The sequence below is a fragment of the Phoenix dactylifera genome, unplaced genomic scaffold, assembly GCF_009389715.1.
Source record: "Phoenix dactylifera cultivar Barhee BC4 unplaced genomic scaffold, palm_55x_up_171113_PBpolish2nd_filt_p 000139F, whole genome shotgun sequence".
NCBI lineage: Eukaryota > Viridiplantae > Streptophyta > Magnoliopsida > Arecales > Arecaceae > Phoenix > Phoenix dactylifera.
This window is the reverse complement of record NW_024067695.1, coordinates 166,654-188,884: the sequence shown is the minus strand read 5'-3', so window position 1 is coordinate 188,884 and position 22,231 is coordinate 166,654. Positions and strand designations below refer to the sequence as shown.

General features: G+C 38.6%; 1 protein-coding gene and 1 long non-coding RNA gene across 2 annotated transcripts; both read right to left on the bottom strand.

The window, feature by feature from the left end:
- Nucleotides 1-101: 101 nt before the first annotated feature.
- On the bottom strand, nucleotides 102-21,970 carry LOC103717962 (F-box protein At1g78280). Its single transcript, XM_008806550.4, has 16 exons — nucleotides 21,369-21,970; nucleotides 19,146-19,253; nucleotides 18,968-19,023; nucleotides 18,712-18,854; nucleotides 17,985-18,182; nucleotides 17,691-17,890; nucleotides 17,098-17,197; nucleotides 16,422-17,012; nucleotides 15,913-16,035; nucleotides 11,762-11,842; nucleotides 11,359-11,666; nucleotides 10,952-11,245; nucleotides 8,638-8,722; nucleotides 8,327-8,552; nucleotides 3,619-3,802; nucleotides 102-484 (listed from the first exon to the last, which is right to left on the bottom strand). The coding sequence occupies exons 1-16, from the start codon at nucleotides 21,500-21,502 to the stop codon at nucleotides 346-348; spliced, it is 2,970 nt and encodes a 989-aa protein (XP_008804772.2). The 5' UTR covers nucleotides 21,503-21,970; the 3' UTR covers nucleotides 102-345.
- Nucleotides 19,768-21,352, bottom strand: LOC113463448. The gene is made up of 2 exons (XR_003387681.2): nucleotides 21,147-21,352; nucleotides 19,768-21,039 (listed from the first exon to the last, which is right to left on the bottom strand). It is a non-coding gene; the product is annotated as an uncharacterized LOC113463448 (long non-coding RNA).
- Nucleotides 21,971-22,231: the final 261 nt, after the last annotated feature.

Sequence of the window (22,231 nt, the reverse complement as noted above, 5' to 3'; positions counted from 1 at the left end):
AGCTGAGCCATAAATAAGAAAAATCCACATTTTATTCAACAAGTTTTACTTCTTCCAAATTTCCAACTGATGTTTTTATTGAATATTTGTTATGGATAAAATTATCAAAAAGTTTAATAAACATCAGCTCCATATAAATTGGGTCAAGGATATCAGCAAAAAAAAATATTCATAATCTTGGTCCAAGTATTCCCATTTTAAACAAAAAATATACAATGAAAAACTATAAAGTACAGTTATATATAAACAGAATAAGATAAACTCAGAAAAAAATGACTATTAAGATCTCCTATTCAGATTGTGGGTTAAGTCAAGTTGGGCTGCATTATTTAGAAATCAGAACCTTCAATCAGAGGATTGGTAATCATTCAACTCTCCCCAAACGACTTCTTCGACCTCCTCCCATGACTTGGCTGTCCTCAATTCCTTCCATAAACTGAATATAGCTCCCAGGACATTCTCCTCATGTAAAATACAATAGCACCTGCAAAGGCAACGTTTTTATATATTGAACAAAACCCACTTTGAAGCCATCATTAGCCTCTCAAGACAAATAAAAACAACTACAGCATATGATACTTCTGACAAAATAAATGGAATGAAATAATAGTTAGAAAAAAGAGATGTAAAGTTGCCCATTGCTACATTAAGATTTTTTGTGACAATACTCTGTGTGAATGTTGTGAAATCAAAAGAAAGCTATGCCTTCTTGTTGTATTGCTTCAGTTTATCATTCTTGGTCAATATAATCACTCAGGTCTTAATTGCATGATATTTTAGTCTTTAGTCGAATTTGCTCTATGATGAAGAACAGTTAGTCTGACTTTGTAGTTATTAACTAATCTTGTTATATGATGAGCAAAGCCGATGTGAAGCAGGGCAACAAGTCTCCACTCTAATGAACACAAGCTGCATGGTAATAAATAGCATGCAAATAAGTAATAAAGGGCTGTGTTTTAGGACTGATGTTTGAGAAGAAAAGAAAGCAAAAGAGAAACAAGGACAGAAAAAAAATAAGATGGGAAGTAAATTAGATGAATAAAATTGAATTGTATATCGAATTTGCAACAAAAACGTGAATCAATATTTATCAAGAACAACAAAAATTGGAATAACTAATGTATTTATAGGTTATTGAGACTTGGTTTGATAAAAAGTGTCATAAATTTGCATCACTAACTAAACAACTAGTCCTCAATCATCGCATTATACTTAAAAATGAATGTAAAAATAAAATAATGGAAATGAAACCTGTTAATGCATCAAACACTAAAAGAATATCCAATCTAGGAAAGAGATATTAAAGAATATCATGTTTAACAGAAACAACAATTTAAACCTTAAACTACAACCCCGGAACTTGGAGCAGTAATTTATATCAGAAAAGAAGTGAACACCAATTAAAGCTATTCCTAAGCATAAAATTACCTCTCTAAACATCTTAATATAATTCTACACCTTCTCCAATTCTGCTGGGCCTCAATTACCCCCTACCCCAAAAATGCGCGCACACATGAAAAAAAAGGCGCCAGTGTAGGACATCTGCCATGTTGAATGTTATGTGCGCCGTTATGTCATAGGACCCAGTCCATGATCTACACTGGATTACAAATGGCATATGGAAGACCAATCCTCCAGGATAATAGTGCATATATTAGTGAAAAAATCCTTTGTGTTGACCATCACCCCTCGGCCATGGTGGATATGGTCTCTTCCCCTTGATAACCTTGGCAAGGGTTTGGGACTGACACCATCCTCCTCTTAAGTCCTTGGTTTCATACACTCAGAAATTGTTTCTGCTCCAACAACTGCCCCATATGCTTTTGAGCTTTCTTACGGCCTAACCACTAGCTAGTGCTGCAAAGGTGTATTCAAATACTTTTGAAAGTTAACTACTATTATCCATTTTATTGGATTTGGATAACAAAAGCTTGTAGTACTTTACCATCAAAAATCAACATTTTAATATGATTTATCAAGTGTAGCAATATGTATCACCACCTCCTATTATTTTTAGGATCAACCCAAGATCCACTCTCATACTTGCTCCTGCTTCAGGAAACTAGCATCATATGCACTTATGTTGTCTATAATATGAAATCAACTCCTAGTTTTAATTGCATGAATTTGTTGCTAACATCAATATAGGGTATGAAGTACCTCTTATCCTGGTATTGTTCAGGCATACAGTGCCCACTGTGGATACTAAGTCATCCCAGTATGAACAGTATGAACATATAAGTGTACTATACACGTAGCATAAATACTGATGCATTCTCCGTACTTAAATTTGGATTTAATTTAGTGTGCTTTTCATAATCAGTTGACTTGATATAAACATTTAACCAGAAAACGACTCCAAGACATCTAATATCTTAAATTGAACATGCATCTTCGATCCGATGAGCATAACCAAAACAAATACAGAACATTTTTTTATTTACCGATATAATAAATATTTATAACACAGTTTCCTTTACAAAAAATTGTTTGTCCAAAAAACACAAAGAAAAAACTAAATCCCACTTGTCTGGACCCAGGTGATTTTACCAGCAGAACAAGTTGGCACCCTCATAGTTGAGAAAATCTTCAAAATGAAAAAGTAAAAAACTTTTGAAGGCACTTCTTGGCACACCTAGCCAGGGTCTATATATTAACAAACCACAAAACTCATCCCCTAGCCACACCTAGCCATTGGTTCATTACTTGCAAAAACTTCTCCAATACCATATTGTTGACATCATCTTATGAAGCCTAAAACTGAGCTAAGTTATTGTTTTGGAAGTTGCTGCACCGAAAGAATTGATGGATTTCCTCAAACTAGACACTGAACACCAATCATCAACCTCTATAAAAGAGGTAAAATAAATCCATTCAAATTGGCTGATGTGGAACACTTAGGTATTGTAGGTCCATGTCAGGCATTGTGTTATATCATCAGCACTGCAATATGGTACAAATAATGTAGTATGATACAATACTTACAAGCACTTATATACAATATGCAAAGAAAAAAATTCCAATCAATTTAGCCAATTAAGAATAATCTTTCCAAAACATCTATTATCATTTGCTTAAAAAAGTTATCCTTCTTAAGCCCCTAAATGTATTTAAGCTCAAACCTAGCTGTTCTCTACATAAACACGCCACTCACAAAAACTTGTAATAAATGCACCGTTTGAATGTTAGATTAACAGGAGTCATCTTTATTTTTAACTGGAATTCCTAAATTTCAACTGTCAAAAATTTAGAACTACCTTGAAGAATTTCTGTCCATGTTAAAGCTACAATAAGATATCAGGCATGTATTTCTAAAACTTTTGCCAACCACTAATTCTCTAGCCAATGAAGCAGGTCAAACAGTATTTCTAAAATGAAAGGAGAGAAGCCTTTTAGTTGTTTAAGAGATAGAAAATCATATTCTGGAATATTAGCAAAAATGCTTAGACAAATTTCATAAATGAAACTAGGACCAAAAATAACATGCGGAAAGAAGAGGATACTCAATAATCCTTAATGAATGCAAATTAATCTAGTGAGATTCAAATCTATGGAAGAAACAAGGCTAGAAACATGTATAATATTCTAGGTGAGAATATGAGTTATATGCTTACGTACATGGCACGATATGATATTCTTTTCAGCTTCTTCTGATTATCTACTGGTCCCCAACAAAATGCATCAAGGTCAGCTATTCTTCCTGCCAATGGAAGTTTGTAGCTTTCCAAAAGTTTCTTAAGAAGATATGCATCTCCTCTGAAAACATCCAGGTATATTGGAATCAAGTCGTATAAAGGATCCCCTGAAAAAGAATGGACATGATTGTATTCAGTAGTACATTAAGAGATCATGTTGGAAGTAAAAAAAAAAAAAATTGCTGGAGTTTGAAAACTATTTTTACATAAGAAATGAAACATGGGCACGAAAGAAACCTGTTTAAAACACTGTAAGCCAGTAATTTGAAACATCGGTTGTTTAGCAGCCCTTAGAAAAGGGCTATACATCCAATACCTGACTTTTCTTGGAAGGCGCACTGGATATGGAAGGCCAAGTGGACTCTTATAATATATTTATCCATCCAAATTGTAAAATCATTGTTCCTGTGCATCTACCCAAGAATGTCTAGAAAAGGTAACAAAAAGCTACAGAAAGAAGTAAACAAGCTGATATGTGCATGAATCAGACAACGACCTTTATATTATTGCTTTACAAATTATTACTTTATTAAGTAGATAAGTACAAGCAAAAAGTCAAAACAAATCTGACCCAAATCATTTGTCTTATTGCTCAAACGTGAACAAGATAAAACATTGAAGAAGCAACCAAAACAAATTAAATGCTTACAATCTAGGTGCGTAGAGTCCTCTTTTGTCATCTACATCTACTAAGAGTTGCACCTTTAAACCTAAGTGTTTTGATTTCTTCTTTACCTCACATTTCCTTGGGTCTTCCTTCCTCTCTTCTTGAGCTCTCCTTATTAGAAGTGTCCTCTGAATTGTATTAAGACCAAGGTTTGCCATACCGGGTCCGATAGGCGTACCGATCGCCAATCGGACTAGTACGGTTCCGGTTCGTATCGGAACCAGGCGGTACGAACCGGCCAGCTCTTCTCCACCGGAGCCGGGGAAGAAGAAGAGAACGAGAGAGAGCGCGGGGAAGAGAGGGAGGGAGAAGACCTGTGGCTGCCATCGGAGAGCCGTGGAGGGGCGGTAGAGGCCGGGGGAGCGGCGGAGCCCGAGGCCGCGTCCCCTGTTTTGAAGGCGGTAGAGGCCGGGGGGGCGGCGGAGCCCGAGGCCGTGGCTGCATCCCCTGTTTCGAATGCAGCCGTGGGTTTTTAATTTGGGATTTTTAAAGTGAAGTCGGCCAATCAGTTGCCAACTTCACTTAAAATTTTTTTGCGATTTCTAAGTGAAGTCGGCAAATTGCCGACTTCACTTAAAACCCCCAAATTAAAAACCCGTGGCCGCGTCCCATGTTTCTTTGAAACAGGGGACGTGGCCATGGCCTCGGCCTCCTCCATGCCCCCCACGGGTTCCCCCGCCCCCCGCCGGGCTCCACCGCCCCGATGGCCTCCGCCGCCCCTCCGCGGCTCTCCGATGGCGGCCACAGATTTCCTCTCTCCCTCTCTTCCCCGCGCTCTCTCTCCTTCTCTTCGTCTTCTTCATCTCCGGCACAGAACCGGCCCGTACCAGTTTCCACTGCTCCGGTGTACCAGTAGCTGGCTAGACCGGTTCGTACTGGCCCGTATCGGCATACCATGATTTAGACTGCTATAGAACTTCAATAGATTCTCCCATGACTTGATGGTGCATCTATACAATTTATCTTTTATTAACTACTACTCTCTCAGAAGTTCTTTTATGAGTTTTCCTTATTAAAATCCATTTAATCCTTTGTTGATACTTCTTTTTTCAAGAAAAAATTCTATGTTGCTATGGAGTGATTATAGAAGAAGTCATTTAAATTGGAGCATCATGCAGGAATGAGTATTTAATGTTTTTGGCTGGCTAAGTTGCCAAAGAGATTGATGGCAAAAGCACATTAAAAAATGGAACATGACTTGGAAGGCATGGAAGTCCCAGAACCACACTGTTAGCTCAGCTTAATTAGCAACTCAGAATGCTTAACAGAAACATGACATAAAGGCAACAGATTTGGATGAACAATGTGCTCAGCTAAACTGGCAAGGGTGTTTTAAAGACGTGGAAGTCCCAGAACCACTCTCTAAGTTCAGTTTAAGGAACAACTCAATATGTTTGACCAAAACATGAAGGCAACAGATTTGGAAACAAATTGGCAAGCAGCTTTATGTAAAGACGCAAATCCACTAGACAAGACCAATTGAATATTTATTGAGTCCAAGATCCACCTCTGCCCTGATCCATTTAATTGGTGGGCATGAGTTAGGATTTGTTTCTGCATTATATTTTACGGATCACACTCAACAACTTGAACCAATTTTCATCAGTCCTCTTTGGACCCGCTTGGTAATTTGGCTTGAGAATGCAGACCAAGTCAGGGATAGTTGTCAAGTTGAGAATGGGTCAGGTGTTGGATAACAAGCAAACTAGCACCGAAATCCACCAAGTAATCCATATGTTAAATTGTGTGATCTAAGCCAAAACTGCTGTTACAAATTAGACGAATCAGTAAACCCATATTACAAAATAGAGGTCCAAGATTTGTGAGATCATCAAAATCATCCAAAATTTTCCAACATCACCTTCAATTATTGCACAATCATAAAGGACCGATTAATCGCAAAACAAGTACTATGACCAATACCTACAGGATGTCGGTGAGAGTGGATGAGAGGGAGAGAGAGAAGAGGAAGTGGACTGGGAGGTTAGAGCTCGTCAATCAGGGGCCATAGCTTGCCGATCAGGCCCAAAGCTCATAGATTGGGACCATAGCCATTGTCAAGGTCCCCTATGGCATGAACACAGGAGGATGAGTAGGTGATTAGGTGGTGGGTGAAGCAAAGGGTTCGTGCCTGGCAGGGGGGGTGGGGTGTGGTGGTGGTGCGGGAGGCGTGTAGGCAGAGGGCGATGGCTAGGATTTCAAATAGGATAGAAAAGAGAGAAAGATCGTTTGAACAAACATGAGGAGGGTCAGGGTTTTATAACAGCGCTCGGTTTGGCTGGGCAAACCAAGTCAAAACTATTCGAAACCGGAAAGAACTAATTCGTTCAATCCACTTTGGACTAGTTCTAACAAGTTCTAATTCTATTTCATTTTGGGTGGTCACATCGTCCCGGTTCTTAGCCAGTTTGGTTCTATATGCCCCAAACCGCCCAATTTGGGACGATTTGGCGTACCTTAGTTTTAATTATCCATCAACTAAAATATAGTGGTATGATTTTGGCTTCTACCTATTTCTTCAAGATGAATATATATCCTAATATCAAAGTATGCATTCTTCTCTCTTTGTTAGATTCCTCATGAGTCTACGAGGACTTTCAAAGTTCTTCCTTATAGTGGTATGATTTTGGCTTCTACCTATTTCTTCAAGATGAATATATATCCTAACATCAAAGTATGCATTCTTCTCTCTTTGTTAGATTCCTCATGAGTCTACGAGGACTTTCAAAGTTCTTCCTTGGCATGCATGCACTGCACGCATTTAGAGCAAGCCCAAATCTTCTCTAAAGATACCTCAAGCAAACACTCGACATCAATTAGGAGTGATAATGGTAGATGAGCCTTGATTATAGAAAGTGCTCAGACCTTATAACTCAATTCTCAAACATTGTAGGTGAGCACTGAGTGTAAAAAGTTTTTAGATATTGATGGATTATAACTTAATTCTTATGGCCAAGACCAATGGGATAAGGTTAAAGCATATATCAAGTAGCCTTAACAAGAAATGAAGGTAAGATGTAAACTTGAACCTATAATGAAAACTCGACGAACTATAGTATTGCAAAGACAATGTACTTGCAGAACAGCAAGGGAGGAGGAAGGCATTATTTTTTTCAGGGGTATATTTTGATTCTCAACCTCCTCTCCCACCCCCACCCCCTCCAACCGCCAAACACACACACACGAATGGACTTCATGTCACATTAAGGAATTTCATGTTCACATTAAGGAGTTTCATGCTTGCTCTTATAACCAAGAAATCATGCTGAAGAGTTAATCACAATGTCATAAATAAGCCTTTTCACATGCTTTCAAACTTGCCTTGGTAAAATTGTTCTCTTCAATACTGATGGTGTCAAGATAATAGGACAAAGGTTAATATGTTAGGTTCTCTATATACAATTAAATACAATACCTATGCAGCTGACTAATCCCCATGTTTCAATCATTTTGCAATCACTTTCATTCATTCTTATCAACTAATATAACAAGGTGGTGGAACAAAACACATAAGGACTACTTTCTTGAGGACCTCTATTAAGCTAGCTAACATTAAAAAAACATCCAACTTTGATGTAATTATTTAAAAAACATTTTCGATTTTTTTAAAAAAAAATCATGAAGCTCTTCACAAACTGAAATAAAGAGAATGAAACAGAAAAACAAAATAACAAAACAAAATTTAATTAAAAAACATTTTCCTCAACCTGAAATGAAGAAAAGCAGTAGTATATAAGTATACAATTGTATATTTGATAGAAAACAAAGTAAACATCCATCTAATCATTACAATTAAAATAAGGCAGAATCGTCTTCTTAAACTCTTATCTAGAATTCATAAGTCCATAACTTAGTTTTAAGTTTTCATCTTCTCGAATTATTTCAAGAGATATTTAGAAACATTTAATCTAATGGAGTCGAACATATGCTTGAGTAAAATTAAGCAACATGAGAAGTGGCTCACCAATAGACAAATTACTGAAATCAAGAATATGAGTGGGATGCCATTTCCTCAGCCCTCTTTCCCCATTACTAGAATCAAGTTTGCCATTAGCAATGACACTTGCATGTGGAGCATCCTCACCAAAGCGATGCATAGGCAGGCATGGTTCCATATGAATGTTGTCATCCATGATATCTGAATGTATCCAAGTAGGAGATTCACAGACCTTGTACAAGCCATCATTATCCTGGTTCATTCAACCAGATGTCTAAGGTCAAGAACATTAAAATGGTAGTGGAGCTGTAAATATGACAGAGAGACTAAGGAATGACCATGATTAAGTCGAGAAACATTGTGAGATCACGTGGAAGGTACTCTTCAACATTCTCTATTAGAAGTCCTGGAATTGGATCCCCCCTAAGTTCGGAAATCAAGAATGTTAGAACTTCTGCACGGATTCTGTAATTCCAACTAAATCATCCATGAACCTTGAGGGCATCATGGAGTTGAGTTTCTCAGAAGATACCAATATAGTTTCTTCAATTTATAGTTTAATAATCATTTAGAAAAACCCAGAGGCAGTATATGACAATAAATCTGACAGCAATAATAGAACCCTTAAAAAGTAGAATTTTGCAATTTAACCCCCCCCCCCCCCCCCCAAAAAAAAAAAAAAAAAAAAGAAATGAACCAGTGCAGGAAACCTTGACTATAAATAGCACAGAGATTTATACTTTTGGTTATGGTTGTGGTATGTGCAAAAAGGATCACATGAACAAACTAACATATGTAGATGTGAAACAAAATAGAAGAATTCACTCATTTGTACACAATTTAATAGGTGATAAATTACTCTTTAGGTCTACAATATAAGGTCCCTCCATATCTTATTTCAGAACAGACCATAGTTTCAGTGTAAAAATGCAATATAATGTTGCAGGGAGCAATTTAAGAGGGGTCAACATAACAAACTGCTCCTTAGTGTGAAATTACAAACTGCTCCTTAGTTTTATAACTTCTTATCAATAGAACACTAACTTTAGTCATTCTAATCCTACGTTCAAAGAAAGATTTGTCATAGTCTATACCACCGTCTTCAGGGATTTTTAAAAATCTTGCTTGTTCCATGATTGAAGTCTTATGCTAAGATAAAATTTATCTTCATAATGTTCAGAATTACTCATCGCCCCTTCGCCCCTGCATGAGATAACTTGAACCCCAAAAGGAAGAGTCATGGAATCAAACCTGAAAGCGAAGTTTTTAATAACTAAGATATTGTCCATTGTGGTGGGTGACCATGACTGAGATGAAGCTAGATCTTTATTTATCTTAGTCAAGATGGTAACTTGGGAAATTTGGATATCTCTGAGATTTTCTAAGATCTTGGCTGATATTTTTGGACTGAGATATCAGAATCTCAAAAAGTTATGTTAAATTCTAGATCACCAAATAGGTTAAAGCATTAATTTTAAAATTTATTAGTCAAGATAACAAATTAAGAAAGTAAATATGTGTGGTGAGAAAATACTAGCCAATGTAATGATATTTGTATTGGGCAATATATCAGGATTTATCAGTTTACATTGGGCAAGAAAATAGAAACCAACATGTTCTATATCTCATATAGGGAGCACATGTTATCAATACAAACTGAGATCTCAGCCAAGAGAAAAAGTAAAAAGAAAAATGAGAAAGAAAGAGTAAAGACTTTCAAATTGATTTATCAAATAAGATGAATACCAAAGCAGGATCTATAAGGCAATCCCATAAAATGGGTGGGAAAGCTCGTATCTTAGGCAAACCTGATTTTTAAGGTAGTTGTACAACAATATATTCATCTTGCAATGAAAAGATAAATAAACGTGATTTTTAGTAACCGTGCATTTCTGTTCAAACACTTAGATCCTCCAAATAGGTATTCCATCAGAATATAAGTTTCAACCACCTCAATAGCTATTAACCCTTCAATAGAAAAGGAACATATTCCTATTTATTGCCTTATAAAATCTTTTGAATGCCTAAAATACCCCTCATCAAGAAAGTACAGTAAATAATCTGTACCCAAAGATTAAACGGGTACAGATCTACACCACTGATTTATTCCACTATGCTAGGGCCTTTTTAGAGCTTTCAAACTATTAGTTCTTTCAGAAAACTCTAGCATCTATAGCCACAGTCATAACTACCTATCTCAATCTAACTAGAATCTGTTGCATGTCCTTTTCTATCTGGGCCACATTATCATTATCATGAACTCTCTGGTATCCTTTCTCCAACCTCTATCCAGCTACCAGCCTACATCATCCTCAGGACAGCATAAGAAACAAACATGAAGACACCTCTTCCAGCTGGTTTAACTAATGTCAGCACACATAATCTTCTCAAGAAAAACGAATATATATTTTCAAACTAATTCTGAAACTAGTATATCTCTAAAATCTTGCTACCATCATTTCATTAATTTTGCAGAGGAAAAACATAAATAATTATCAAAAAGCTTTCAAGGTTAGACTTGCTAAAACAACCTTTAACAACAGCAGCAAAAACAATTTGTAAAAACAAACCAATCAAAAATAGAAACATGAATCACCACCATGATTCATGATGTCAGTTACTTTAATATCTCAAGGGAAAAAGCTCACGTACCATTGAACTAGACGGTTTTTTATATTCTTCTTTCTTATATCCAGATCTGCAATAACAAGCTCCCATTCTAGTGGAATATTAAAACCCTCAGAAACTGCTCTTGCAGAAGCATTTGTTGCAGATGTCTTGGAACTTTCAACCAAACTGTTGAAGGTTCTTGCCAAAGATAAATTGTTCACCTCTGAATGGATGGTATGCTGGAAATGTGGTAGGGGTAAAAGGTGAAGATTTCGCAGTTGATCACCCAAAAAAGAAGCTAGATGTAAGACATCATCATCTGATAATGTATCCCTTCTGCAAATGGAACAAGATCATTAATAGAGTTACTGCAAAGATCCCATGAATAATAATAGTGAATGAGTATACAGTTTAGCATTCAATCAAAATTTGCAGAAAATCAAACTTACAGATGAGCAAAAATATTTCCTTTGCATCTTTTAGTTACTATGTATGGCCATATCCTTGTGCATGAAACAGATCCTGATTTTTTTAGTACAAATTGTATTTTGCTCCATACACCAAAAGGAAAGCAAACCTCTACGCATTCTCCCTTGATAAGATTGCAGTTAACAATCACATCTGGTACTCCTTTTCCCTCCCATCGAAATGTTCTATAGCGACCACTTTCATAGACAAGAATACCACTAGCCAAAATCTCAGGAACATGATCTATCAAAGGTGACTTGGCTTTATGAAGAAGATCGTAGAACTCAAGCTGCAGGAACAAGGAACAGAACTCAACATGTGAATGAGAAAATAGGGTTCTGGATTTACAAAAGATTTACACTTTCACAGCATGTTGAGTGATACCTCAGTGCCCAGACCATGGATAGCAGACTCCAAGCCTCCTTCAGCATAAATTTTTATGACATAGTCAGAAACAAGAAAAACCTGCAGAAACAGGTCAAATGGGTCAGAATTATTCAGTTCGAGCTACAAAATAAGGACAGAGAGTCTGTTAGAAAAAGCAGTGCTGATATTCACTTGATTTAAATCAACAAAAAATAATGGATTGCTGCTCATTATATATTCTCAGTCCTGGACACGTATGTGAGACCTAGTACTCACCTTAAAAACCATTTCCCAAAAACTTGCTATAGCTGTAAGAATATGCTCTTGAACAGATTTCCCTAATTCCATTTCTAGCACATTGCCTTATCTGATGGATACATACCTTTCCTTTTTATAGGCTGACATTAGACTGGTTGCTGAAATGTATCATGACAAACTACTTTTCCAGAAATTTCTTGACTTCTGCATAAGATGATTCATGTGAATAACATACTCCTATATCACCACTAATAAGCCTCGAGATAAATCATTCAAACCCAAACCATACCATTTTGATATACCTGGTCCTATCCAAGGATTTAAGGTTAGCGCTGGTACCTATACTAATTGCCAGCCATATGTTCATGCAACACCAGCACAGGGCATAGGCTGGCATCTGTGGGTTCAAATGAGAAGGGGGGAAAAAGTAAAATAAAATGTGTACCAGGTAGTATGAGCTGATACATATTTGGCATGAGGCACTCCAGGGCAGTTCGGCCATGAACCAATGCCAAGGGCACGTCGATGTGATTACACAACCGACCCTCATCATCAGCAGAGGATCTAACTAGAAATCCAGGGTCAAATTTTTCAAAAACCAATTCAATCAGTCAATCCTTTTTGAGGTACATTTTCAAGGACAGAGCCTCATCATCACATTGTCTAGGAATGCAGTTGTGAGAATAGGGCCTCAATGGACTGGAGTCGGCAGGCCTAGCCGACTCCAGCCCTAGGCCCCCAAAAGGAAACAGAACAGGGGATCGCGATCGCGATCCCCTGCTCCTCCTTCCACGGCATGACCGGGAGCAGCGGCGCCGCGGCCGTTCCGCGGCATCCCCGCGGCTGTTCCGCGGCTGCCCCGCGGCCGCTTGAGCGGCCGCCGATCTCGCTCAACCGCCGCGGGAATCGCGGCGGTGAGCTGTTTGGATCTTCCTTTAAATCCCTCCTCCTTTGTGATTGTTCCAGCACCGAGCCTCTCCTCCCTCTTCTCCCTTTCCTCCTCCTCCTTCCTCACCTCCGGCCACCACCTTGAGATCCGACAAGCTCTCTCTCCCCTCCTCTGATTTCCATCACCAAAAACGCCGAGATTCAAGCCTTCTTCTCCGAGCTTCTTCCTCTGGGATTTCTCATCGGAAGGCGCCGCCGCTTGACCGTCGGACTAAACCACCTGCGGCCGGGATCCACTGCCTCCGTCGACCGCCGGTAAGCTTCTTCTCTTTACTATTTGTTCCGATGCCAATAGCCTTGATTTCCTTCCTTTCGGCCCCCAACCGAGATCATTCTCGGATTTCTTCTTCACGGCCGAGCCGCCGCGCCACTCTGCCGCCAGCCATGACCACTCTGTCGACGGCCGCGCCACCCCCTGCAAGCCACTGGCCGGGCCATCAGCCTCCTCCTTCTTCTTCCTTTCTCCTCTTGGTCTTCTCATGTCCGTGGGGATTTGGGGAAGAAGGCCCATCGTGGGCCGAACTGGGCCAAGCTTGGGCCCTGTTCACTGTGGGCCCAACTTGGGCCCAGTCCAGTCGTGTTGAGCCTAGATGGGCCGTACCCATTGTGGGCCCAACTTGGGCCCAATTCAGCCTTATTGGTCCTATTTGGGCCGTACCTTTTGTGGGCCAACTTGGGCCCAGTTCAGATTCGAACCCGAAACCCATTTCAGATCCGAAATCCGAAATCCGAAATCCGGAACCCGAAACCCGAACTCGTTTGGCCAATAAATGGAATTTTACAGTTAAGCCCTTGATAGTATATTATTGCACAAAAGAGCCTTCTGTAATTTATGTTTGATCCCTATAAGAAAGATTTATTACGTAAAGATCCTCAAATATATTATTTAGTCCCTTCACTCAAGCTTTATTATAGAACAGTACCCCGTAATTAAGTATTAGTCCCTACAATGAATTTTATTGCATGAATAATCCATCTAGAGGCCAACTTTGGGGGCCCTATTGGGTCGAGTCTATGCGGGCCCATTGGCCGTGTCCGATGTGGGCCCTATCGGGCCATACCCATCATGGGCCAACTCTGGGCCCTGTTGGGCCGTGTCCAATAATATTGATTTTGGTTTTGCTTAGCTCTGAAATTAACAAAGAAATTAATTAAACAGGTGTATCTGACATGTTTGCCTGAAGTGGAATTTAGAGCAAAAAGAGGTAAGTAACTTAATACTTCAAGTGTAATTTTCAAATTACTTGATAAATAGATTAAATTCTGATAAATATTTTGTATTCTGTAAAATGGGTCAGGCATGTTAAATTTTATTTGAAAATCATGTTATGCTCTGAAATCCGTGAAATATGACTGCACAGTTTATGAAAACTATTTTTATATATATGCATTCTCAGCATGGCTATGATCTGTTCTGTTCTGTTCTGGCCCCGCCAATGGGGATTGTACGTTGGACCTGTCGACTTGTATTCTGTGAGGAACCGGTTTCGACACCGCGCCACCGGTGATTAGAATAGTGGTTTCTGGACACCGTTTCCACCGGTGACTAACAATAGTGGTTTCTGGCACTCTGTGCAACCCATGCCACTGGGTTACGTGGCCGTAGCCTATTATGTTGAGATTCTGGTATAAGAGTTTTTGAAAAAATGATAATAAGTTTTGAAAACAACAAAACGATGTTATTTATGATTTATTCCAGACATTATCCTGTATTTTGATCTGATATGCTCTGACCCCACTCTGGGGTATTTTGTTGCTTACTGGGCTAGTGTAGCTCATTATTCTGTTTTTCTCCATTTTTCAGATCCAGAGGCTTGATCGCACGGGATTGGGGAGTGCGTTAGAGTTTCCGATGATTCTTCAGTTATTGGCATTTTAGTTAGTTTAATTTGGACATTTGAATTATATTGGCATATGTTATTCTGAAATTTTGTAAGACTGCTTTTGAACAATTTAAATAATTATGTCAATTTTGAACATCTGTATCTGTTTTGATGTAATCCGTTGCCTTGCACGCCTGCGCGGCCCGCCGTGCGGGCGTGCGGCGTCTGCCGCGCCTCGGGCTCGGGGCGTGATAGCAGTAAAACAGATCCATATGGAAAAGAGACAAACTGAAGCAAGAAAGGATAAGTTTTCCTCAAGAGTACAACTTGGGCATGTCATGCACTAAATCTTGCACAATAGTGCCAAAGCCTCATGGCAGCAACACCAGTCATATGAAAGGTTTTTATATATTCTTTGACAATATGGATGCTGGGACTTATTTTCTTCTCTATTAATTTTCACACCTTCGCACTACAGGATGCATGTAGCAGTCAACTATCAATCCAGGATGGAATGAGAAATTTTATCAACACAAGACACAGAAATCTGAAGTTAGAAAGACTCATGCCATGTCGAAAATAATACAGAAACTATTCTACATCAACTAGAAAATTTGAATTTTGCACATCAAACCCAACTTATCATTTATCTGCATTATGGGTAATTATGATAGTGGTAATATGTAGCAAAAATAATAGGTTCGACTCTGGATTCACTCAGGATAATGGCAATGCAACATTTTATAAGCCAGAAATTAAACATGTTTCCTGAATTGAAAATTTTAAATCCAAAATAATTAATAAATGCTACCATGAATAAAATTGAAATATACAATGCTTATGGTATTGTTACATGTATATATTTTCAATTTGGGCATTTCAGCCCCAACCTACCAGACTTCCTGCGGTAACTATAAAGGACCTGCTACTTACGCATAATACTATGTCTTATGCAGAGATTCTTAACCTTAAAAATATATGAAGCCTGAAAAAATCTGAGTAATATTACCAATCTAATGACAATACTATATAAGCTAAAATGCAGATCAATATAATGACTTGTATGACACATTCATGCTTGCTCCAAAACAAGGCACATTAATATCCATATTCACTAACCATGATAAAGAAGCTACTTACAGGATTGCTACCTGTGCCAACAGGAAGCTTCTCATCATCCATGGGAGATGGCAAATTATGGCATGCACAAATTTCCAGCATACATGCATACCATCTATCAACATTTAAAGCTATCTGTGCACCCTGCAAACAACAAAACCATTTTTTAAGAAAAAATTGATATGAGCTGCATTTAACATGTAAAGAGATAGATAAATCGTGAAGGCATCTTCAGAAAATGAGCCACCATATGATGCCTAGCTTCATTTGAGTATTGAAGAACCAAGAACCATGCATTATATTGTTTGTATATAAGGTTCACCATCTTAGTAAAGAATTTCGTAGAGGTACCATACTAGTATAATGTCGGTACGTCTGGTATGAGGGTCAGTTCAACATACTGAAACTTGGTATGCCCCTTGTACCAAGTCTCTGTTCGGTATCAGTATAGTAAGGTATGCCGGGTACGGGGCAGTATGCACTGCCACAGGGAACCATGCCACCAACAAAGAAAAGTATATGATAGTTACCTTCCATATTAATTGTCTCATTGCTGGCTTTGTGATCCAAAGCTTGTGCAACCATTCTCTCATTTCTCTTTGTCCAATGCTGTTGCTAGCGCTCCAAATAGAATTATAGTGGTCTCTATCTTCCTCCAAAAATGTAGATAATAAATCTATATCATAAGAAAATTTCTGTTTCCATAAATTGCTGTGAGCTTCTGAGAACTCATCTTTAGCATGCCAACTGCTACCATATCTAGATGGCTCTTTCCCAGGTTCCACATGTTTGAGCCTTTTCTCTTTCCTAGTCATATCAGGAAAATTAAAAGAATTTGTCTCAAGGAATGCATTGTTTTCAACATTTCCAAAACCCTTATCCTGGACAGCCAACAATCCAGCACGAGAAACTCCTTTATGATGATGGCCAGGTGCCATATCCAGACATACAAATTCAAAATTTGATGCATTTACAAAGTTCTGAGTGATGGCAATGGTTGTCTCAAGATTTAGCACGCAATGCCACCAACCACTTGGAACAAATATTGTCTCTCCTGGCAGTTGAGTGCACTCTAGTGGCTTATCATGGTCAGCAAGTTGAGGATAAATATCTAGCCACCACTGCATACATCCAAATTTATGTCACATATAAAAAACATGGATACGATAAATAGATTTCTTAAAAAAGATGTCTAAGTTGAATTACCTGCAGGGATGTCGGGCTCTCAATATTAACATCACCATCTTCCTCATTTACATGTACAGTAACACCTGCAGGAACTCTACCTGGAGGGTACAATGCCCACCTACAAAAGAAACCAGAGAAAGTCTTAAGTTTTAACCATTCACTGGTGATTTAACTAAATCAAGAAAAATATGCCAAGAAACAAGTGAATTTATGAGAAATTAAAGGGCATATAATACTAGCATTAACAGGACAAAAGTTTCAATGCAACATGTAGAACTGCTAGGTGCAGAAATATATAAAAGTCAAATAACATTAAGTGAACAGGATATAAAATCTCTCATTTGCACTGATCCAGAAAGCTCGACAAATTGAAGAGAATTTTCTAATATTGTGATAGAAAATGTAATGCAATTTTTCAGATAGCAACATTCTGGTCTTTCTAAAGAACAGATATTGGGAATTAACGTCAGTCTTGAAAACCTCCTAAAACACAGTACAAGGTGTATGCTGATTGGTCAGTCTTATTAACAAATAAGTCTTCAGATAAATACACATCAAATTAGGCAGCGTCTATATATGTGCAAAGACACCTACTGTTGAAGTAAACTTACCTTTTCCGCCCAGATAGAAGCGTGTTCCAGGCACTGGTTAGGGCAGGGTCAACATGCCAAGATGCGCCGGACCTCTCGGGTCCAATAATTAGCCATCTAAAAGAAGGCCGCTGATCATGATCTAAGACATCAAAAAAGTCTTCTTGGAACAAATGAGGCACGTTGTAATCTTCCAATAAAGCTGGTGCAGCTTCTCCAAACTGTATAAATAGTACTTAGATATTACGATTATATAGATATTTCGATTAATTCTGGAAAGCATTTTTCGTGAGGTATTTAAAAGCAAACAGGCACCTTGTCATCAAAAACATAAAGGGGATCTTCATCATGTTGAAGTTTCATGTATGAGACATAGTCTTTAAATTTCATAGTAATTTTTTTTGAGCTCCTCTGAGATATTCCGAGAGTAACATCCCCATAGTTCAACAATAGCTGATCAATCGTCCACTTAGTTCTTGCTGGCCAAGTTTCAGCCATCTCAGTAAGCAAAACCTGGAAGGACGAGCATATTGTAGTTTTAGATACACTGCTAAAAAATCCAGATATCATTACATGGAGAAGTGGGGTTTGAACTTTCACATAAAAGATCCAAAAATGTTTCAAAGGTAGTAAATAATGCAAAATATAAGACAATAGAAAACAATCACAAAAAGAAAATAGATAAGCATAGCAGTCCTCCCCATCCCTCCCCATCCCAAAACTCACACACACAGAGTGTAGCATGGCAGGGGTGGGGGTGGGGATTGCAGCTGGTGAGAAATTGTGTCAGAGTATGTGCATGACCTAAATTTATGGAATCCCACAGACTAGGAACGAATTCAGAGGTTCCTACCTAAAAAGATATAATCTTACAACACTGCCTATAAAATGAAAATTGAACATGAGCATCTTAGAAGTTGCAGATCATGATTAGAGTACAACATTAAACATCAGTTTCATTAAAAGAAATAGACCATGCTCAGTGTAAATCATAATTTTCAGTTCTTTCAAAAGTTAATACAGAACTTGGCAAAAGCCTTACAGGTTTTTTGCCATCATATTCAGAATGAAACTCATCCAAGGTAAGGTCCTTCTTTCTTTCTAGATCTCTACTGTCCAAAGAAAAGGAATTTAATGTGGTAAAACACCTGTACCATCTTCTATATAAGAAAAAGGAATAGAACCCTGCAGACAGAAGACAGAAATAAAACATGGTAACCATAGTTTAGGAAATGTCATAGAAGGAAAAAGAATAAAATATTCTAAAAAAGCAATGATGAATTGGAAATATTTGTTACCATCGAACTGCAGAGGCTTTCGGCAAGTTTCTTCATTTTTAGGGTAGATATTTTGCCTGAAAAACCAGAAATCGTTAATATGCAAAACAATGCTCTTAAGCTCAATTTAAGTTCTTTAGGAGAGTAGCCGTCAAAATTTCTTACTGCTGCAACACAATCAATTTTACAATTTACATACCTGTGCAATGTTGTCTTCTTCCACGAACCTTTGTACTCAAGAAGACCCCCAACTTTGAGACATTGATTCATCCATAGTGGCTCTTCATTGCACAGCATATACATAACACTGAAAAGTATTCAAGAGCAAGTCCAATTCAACATCTACGACAGAGTACAGTTGAGGAAAAGGGAAGAAGGGTCGACCTGAAAATTCACAAACAAAGACATACAAATGCACATGATTGCACATGCCCATGTAGATAGATGCTTTTGTGAACATGGTTCCACTCGGTTCAGCTTTATGAAAATATTTATCTTAAAAGAGTAAGTATCCATAGCCCTAGATGCATCACCTCAATATTCATGATTGAGATGCATAAGCAGTTGACATCTCATTCCAACAAATATTATAATGCTTGTGGAATTATGCAATAGGCAATCTATAAGATGTCCCCTCAACTGTGTTTTGCCTTCACATAAATTTCTATATTGATGCTTCTTAACAATAGAAGGTACAAATGTCCAATATCCATCAAAGAAAATTTCAGAAACCTAACCCTATATACTGCAAACAATCCTACTCTAACCAATATTAAGTTAATTGATTAATTCTTTGCATTTTTGCTCTTTTTAAAGAACTGTACCTATTCTAAATTCCTTTTAGCAACATTATATTCACATTCTGACCATGCCAACCTTTGTGCATCATGCTCTATGTCATTCATAAGCATAACCAACTTTCAATTAGTTACCATCTTCTTCTACGATCAACCTCCACCACCCTACCATTCTCTTCATCAAAAGCCACAATAGCTAATCATCTTTGGCACACCAACAAACACTGTTATCAACATCACGGCCTACACCTTCTTCCAGTGCAAACCTTTCAGTATCATCTATCTAGCTTTTTGGCTAATAGTCATCTCGAACCTCACAACCAACCACTGTCCTCAAAAGCCAGAATTCTTCAGCTCTGTGGCCACCACCATTTCAACCTGACATAAAAATTTCATATGCCAAAGGTAACACCTTGGTTGATCTTTCTTGCTGATTAAAAACTTATCATTGATTTGGTTTTCTACTAGAATCAGAGTTTTCCAACTCGTCTTTAACAATCAAACTCAATTTTTTTTTTTTTTCATGCTTCCCTTTTCTTTTCCTATCATTGTACATGGAATCAGTACTGCTCTCTTTATTGCTTCCTCCTTGTGTCTTCATTGCACTACTATACCATCACCATTAGTTCCCATTGGCACTTCATCTTCTATTATCTTCAAATGCATTCTGTATGGCACTCATGTTTTATACCACTATATCTCTTTTTATGAAAAAACCACCTTGGCAATGGGGGAAAAAATAGCACCAAAGAATCTCTTAGAAAGCAAAATCAATTGCAAAAGAAAGCAATGATAAGCATTGGCAAATCAAGTGCAAGTCAAGAGAGGCCACAAAAAGAACACAACAGGGGAAACAAAGTAAACTATAGAAGATCAGCTAAGATCAAACACTCACAAAATCCAACTGTTTCTCAATTGAAACTACAGAAACAATATTGACGGGCAAAGCCAAATAAAAATAGTGAAATCATTCTCAAGTAGAAGAACTATCTATGCCTGCATACAGCCCTTGATTCCAGGGCTCCTTTGTTTTATTATATTACTTACATCTATACACAGTTGTGGGTTCAGAGGTCACTATGCTTGGGAACAAGGTAAAGTCTTCCGCATCCTGCTGAATTATTAGCACCTTTAGCACCGGTCGATCAATGCCACAGTGGCAAGCAATATTAGTAACCAGTAATTGATTCACTTCAAGTAAGTACATTATATTTCACTTTATTCAGCTTTGCCATATCATCGAAAATATGAACTTGAGTAAATTCTAACGCCCTTTACTTTTTTGAGACGAGGAACCTGCAAGGGTTTGCCAATGCACCAACCGTTTGTATTTATTCATGATAAGAAATCTAAAACTCAGCGTAATAACCAGGAATAAACTATATATATAAGACTAATCGTACCGGACCCAACTAGGAGGCACCAATCCCTCCAAGAAATCTATCTCCTATATAGTTCCACAACAAAACCCTTGAAACAAATAAGATTCGAGCACCTCCTATAATTATCTAAACATCAACGAAAATACACAAAAAAAAGAAGGATAATTCAAACAAAAGAATCGTCTGATTCCGAAAAACGATCAAAGGAGAAAAAAAGCGGGGGTGAGAGAGAGAGAGGGAGACCTGCTGACACAAGCGAGGCGGGCGAGGTCGGGAGGGGAGAGGAGTTCGAGGATGGCGCAGAGGAAATCGTCGGGGAGGACTCGAAGGTCGCCGAGGGCGTCTGGCCTCCGATCCCTGAATTGCTGCGTCTCCATCGTTGGTGGCGTCCCAGAGCGGTGATCGGACCGCTCCTCGTACGGAGGCTGACTTAGTATGCGGCGATGGGATTGTCTCGGTCTCAAGAAAAGAGGTGAGGGGCCGCCCAGGGAGGAGGGGAGGAGGGGGGTGTTGTGGGGGAGAAGGGAAATAGGCCTGGGCGTAGTGGCGTTGCTTCGACGCGCGGGGGACGCGGATCCGTGGGTCGGTGAGATCACCGCCTCACTGCAGATGGGAAACCGTCGCCCGCTGAAACTTCGAACCCGCCGGCCGCTGCCGTACGCTATTCTGAAGAAATCAGTGGGCCCATTGCGAGCGGGTTGGGTCAGGTCCGGTTTCGTTATAAACTCGGACTCCGCAGTGGGTTGGGTCAGGTCCGGATTCGTTCTAAACCCGGACTCTGCATGAGTCAATATCGGGTCTAGGATTTGGATCCAGATTCAATCGGGGGTAATTGGGCTAAGGTCAAAGTTATGGTTTAGTAGAAGTTTTAGAGCTAGTAGTATATCGGGTTTAAATCACTGCAGTACCATCAGGCCAAGCCTCAATTGCTGATGAAGGTCCTACTCTGCTTGTGATATACGGTGCAGCTGCAACAAAAGTTCTGCTCTGAAAGGCTGTGTTTGGTTCAGTATAAGCCTGAAACAAGGCCTAGCTTTTTCCTATCAAACAGGATTAAAAAAATAATAATAAGGAACATTGACAATACGAGTTAATTCATAAATTCC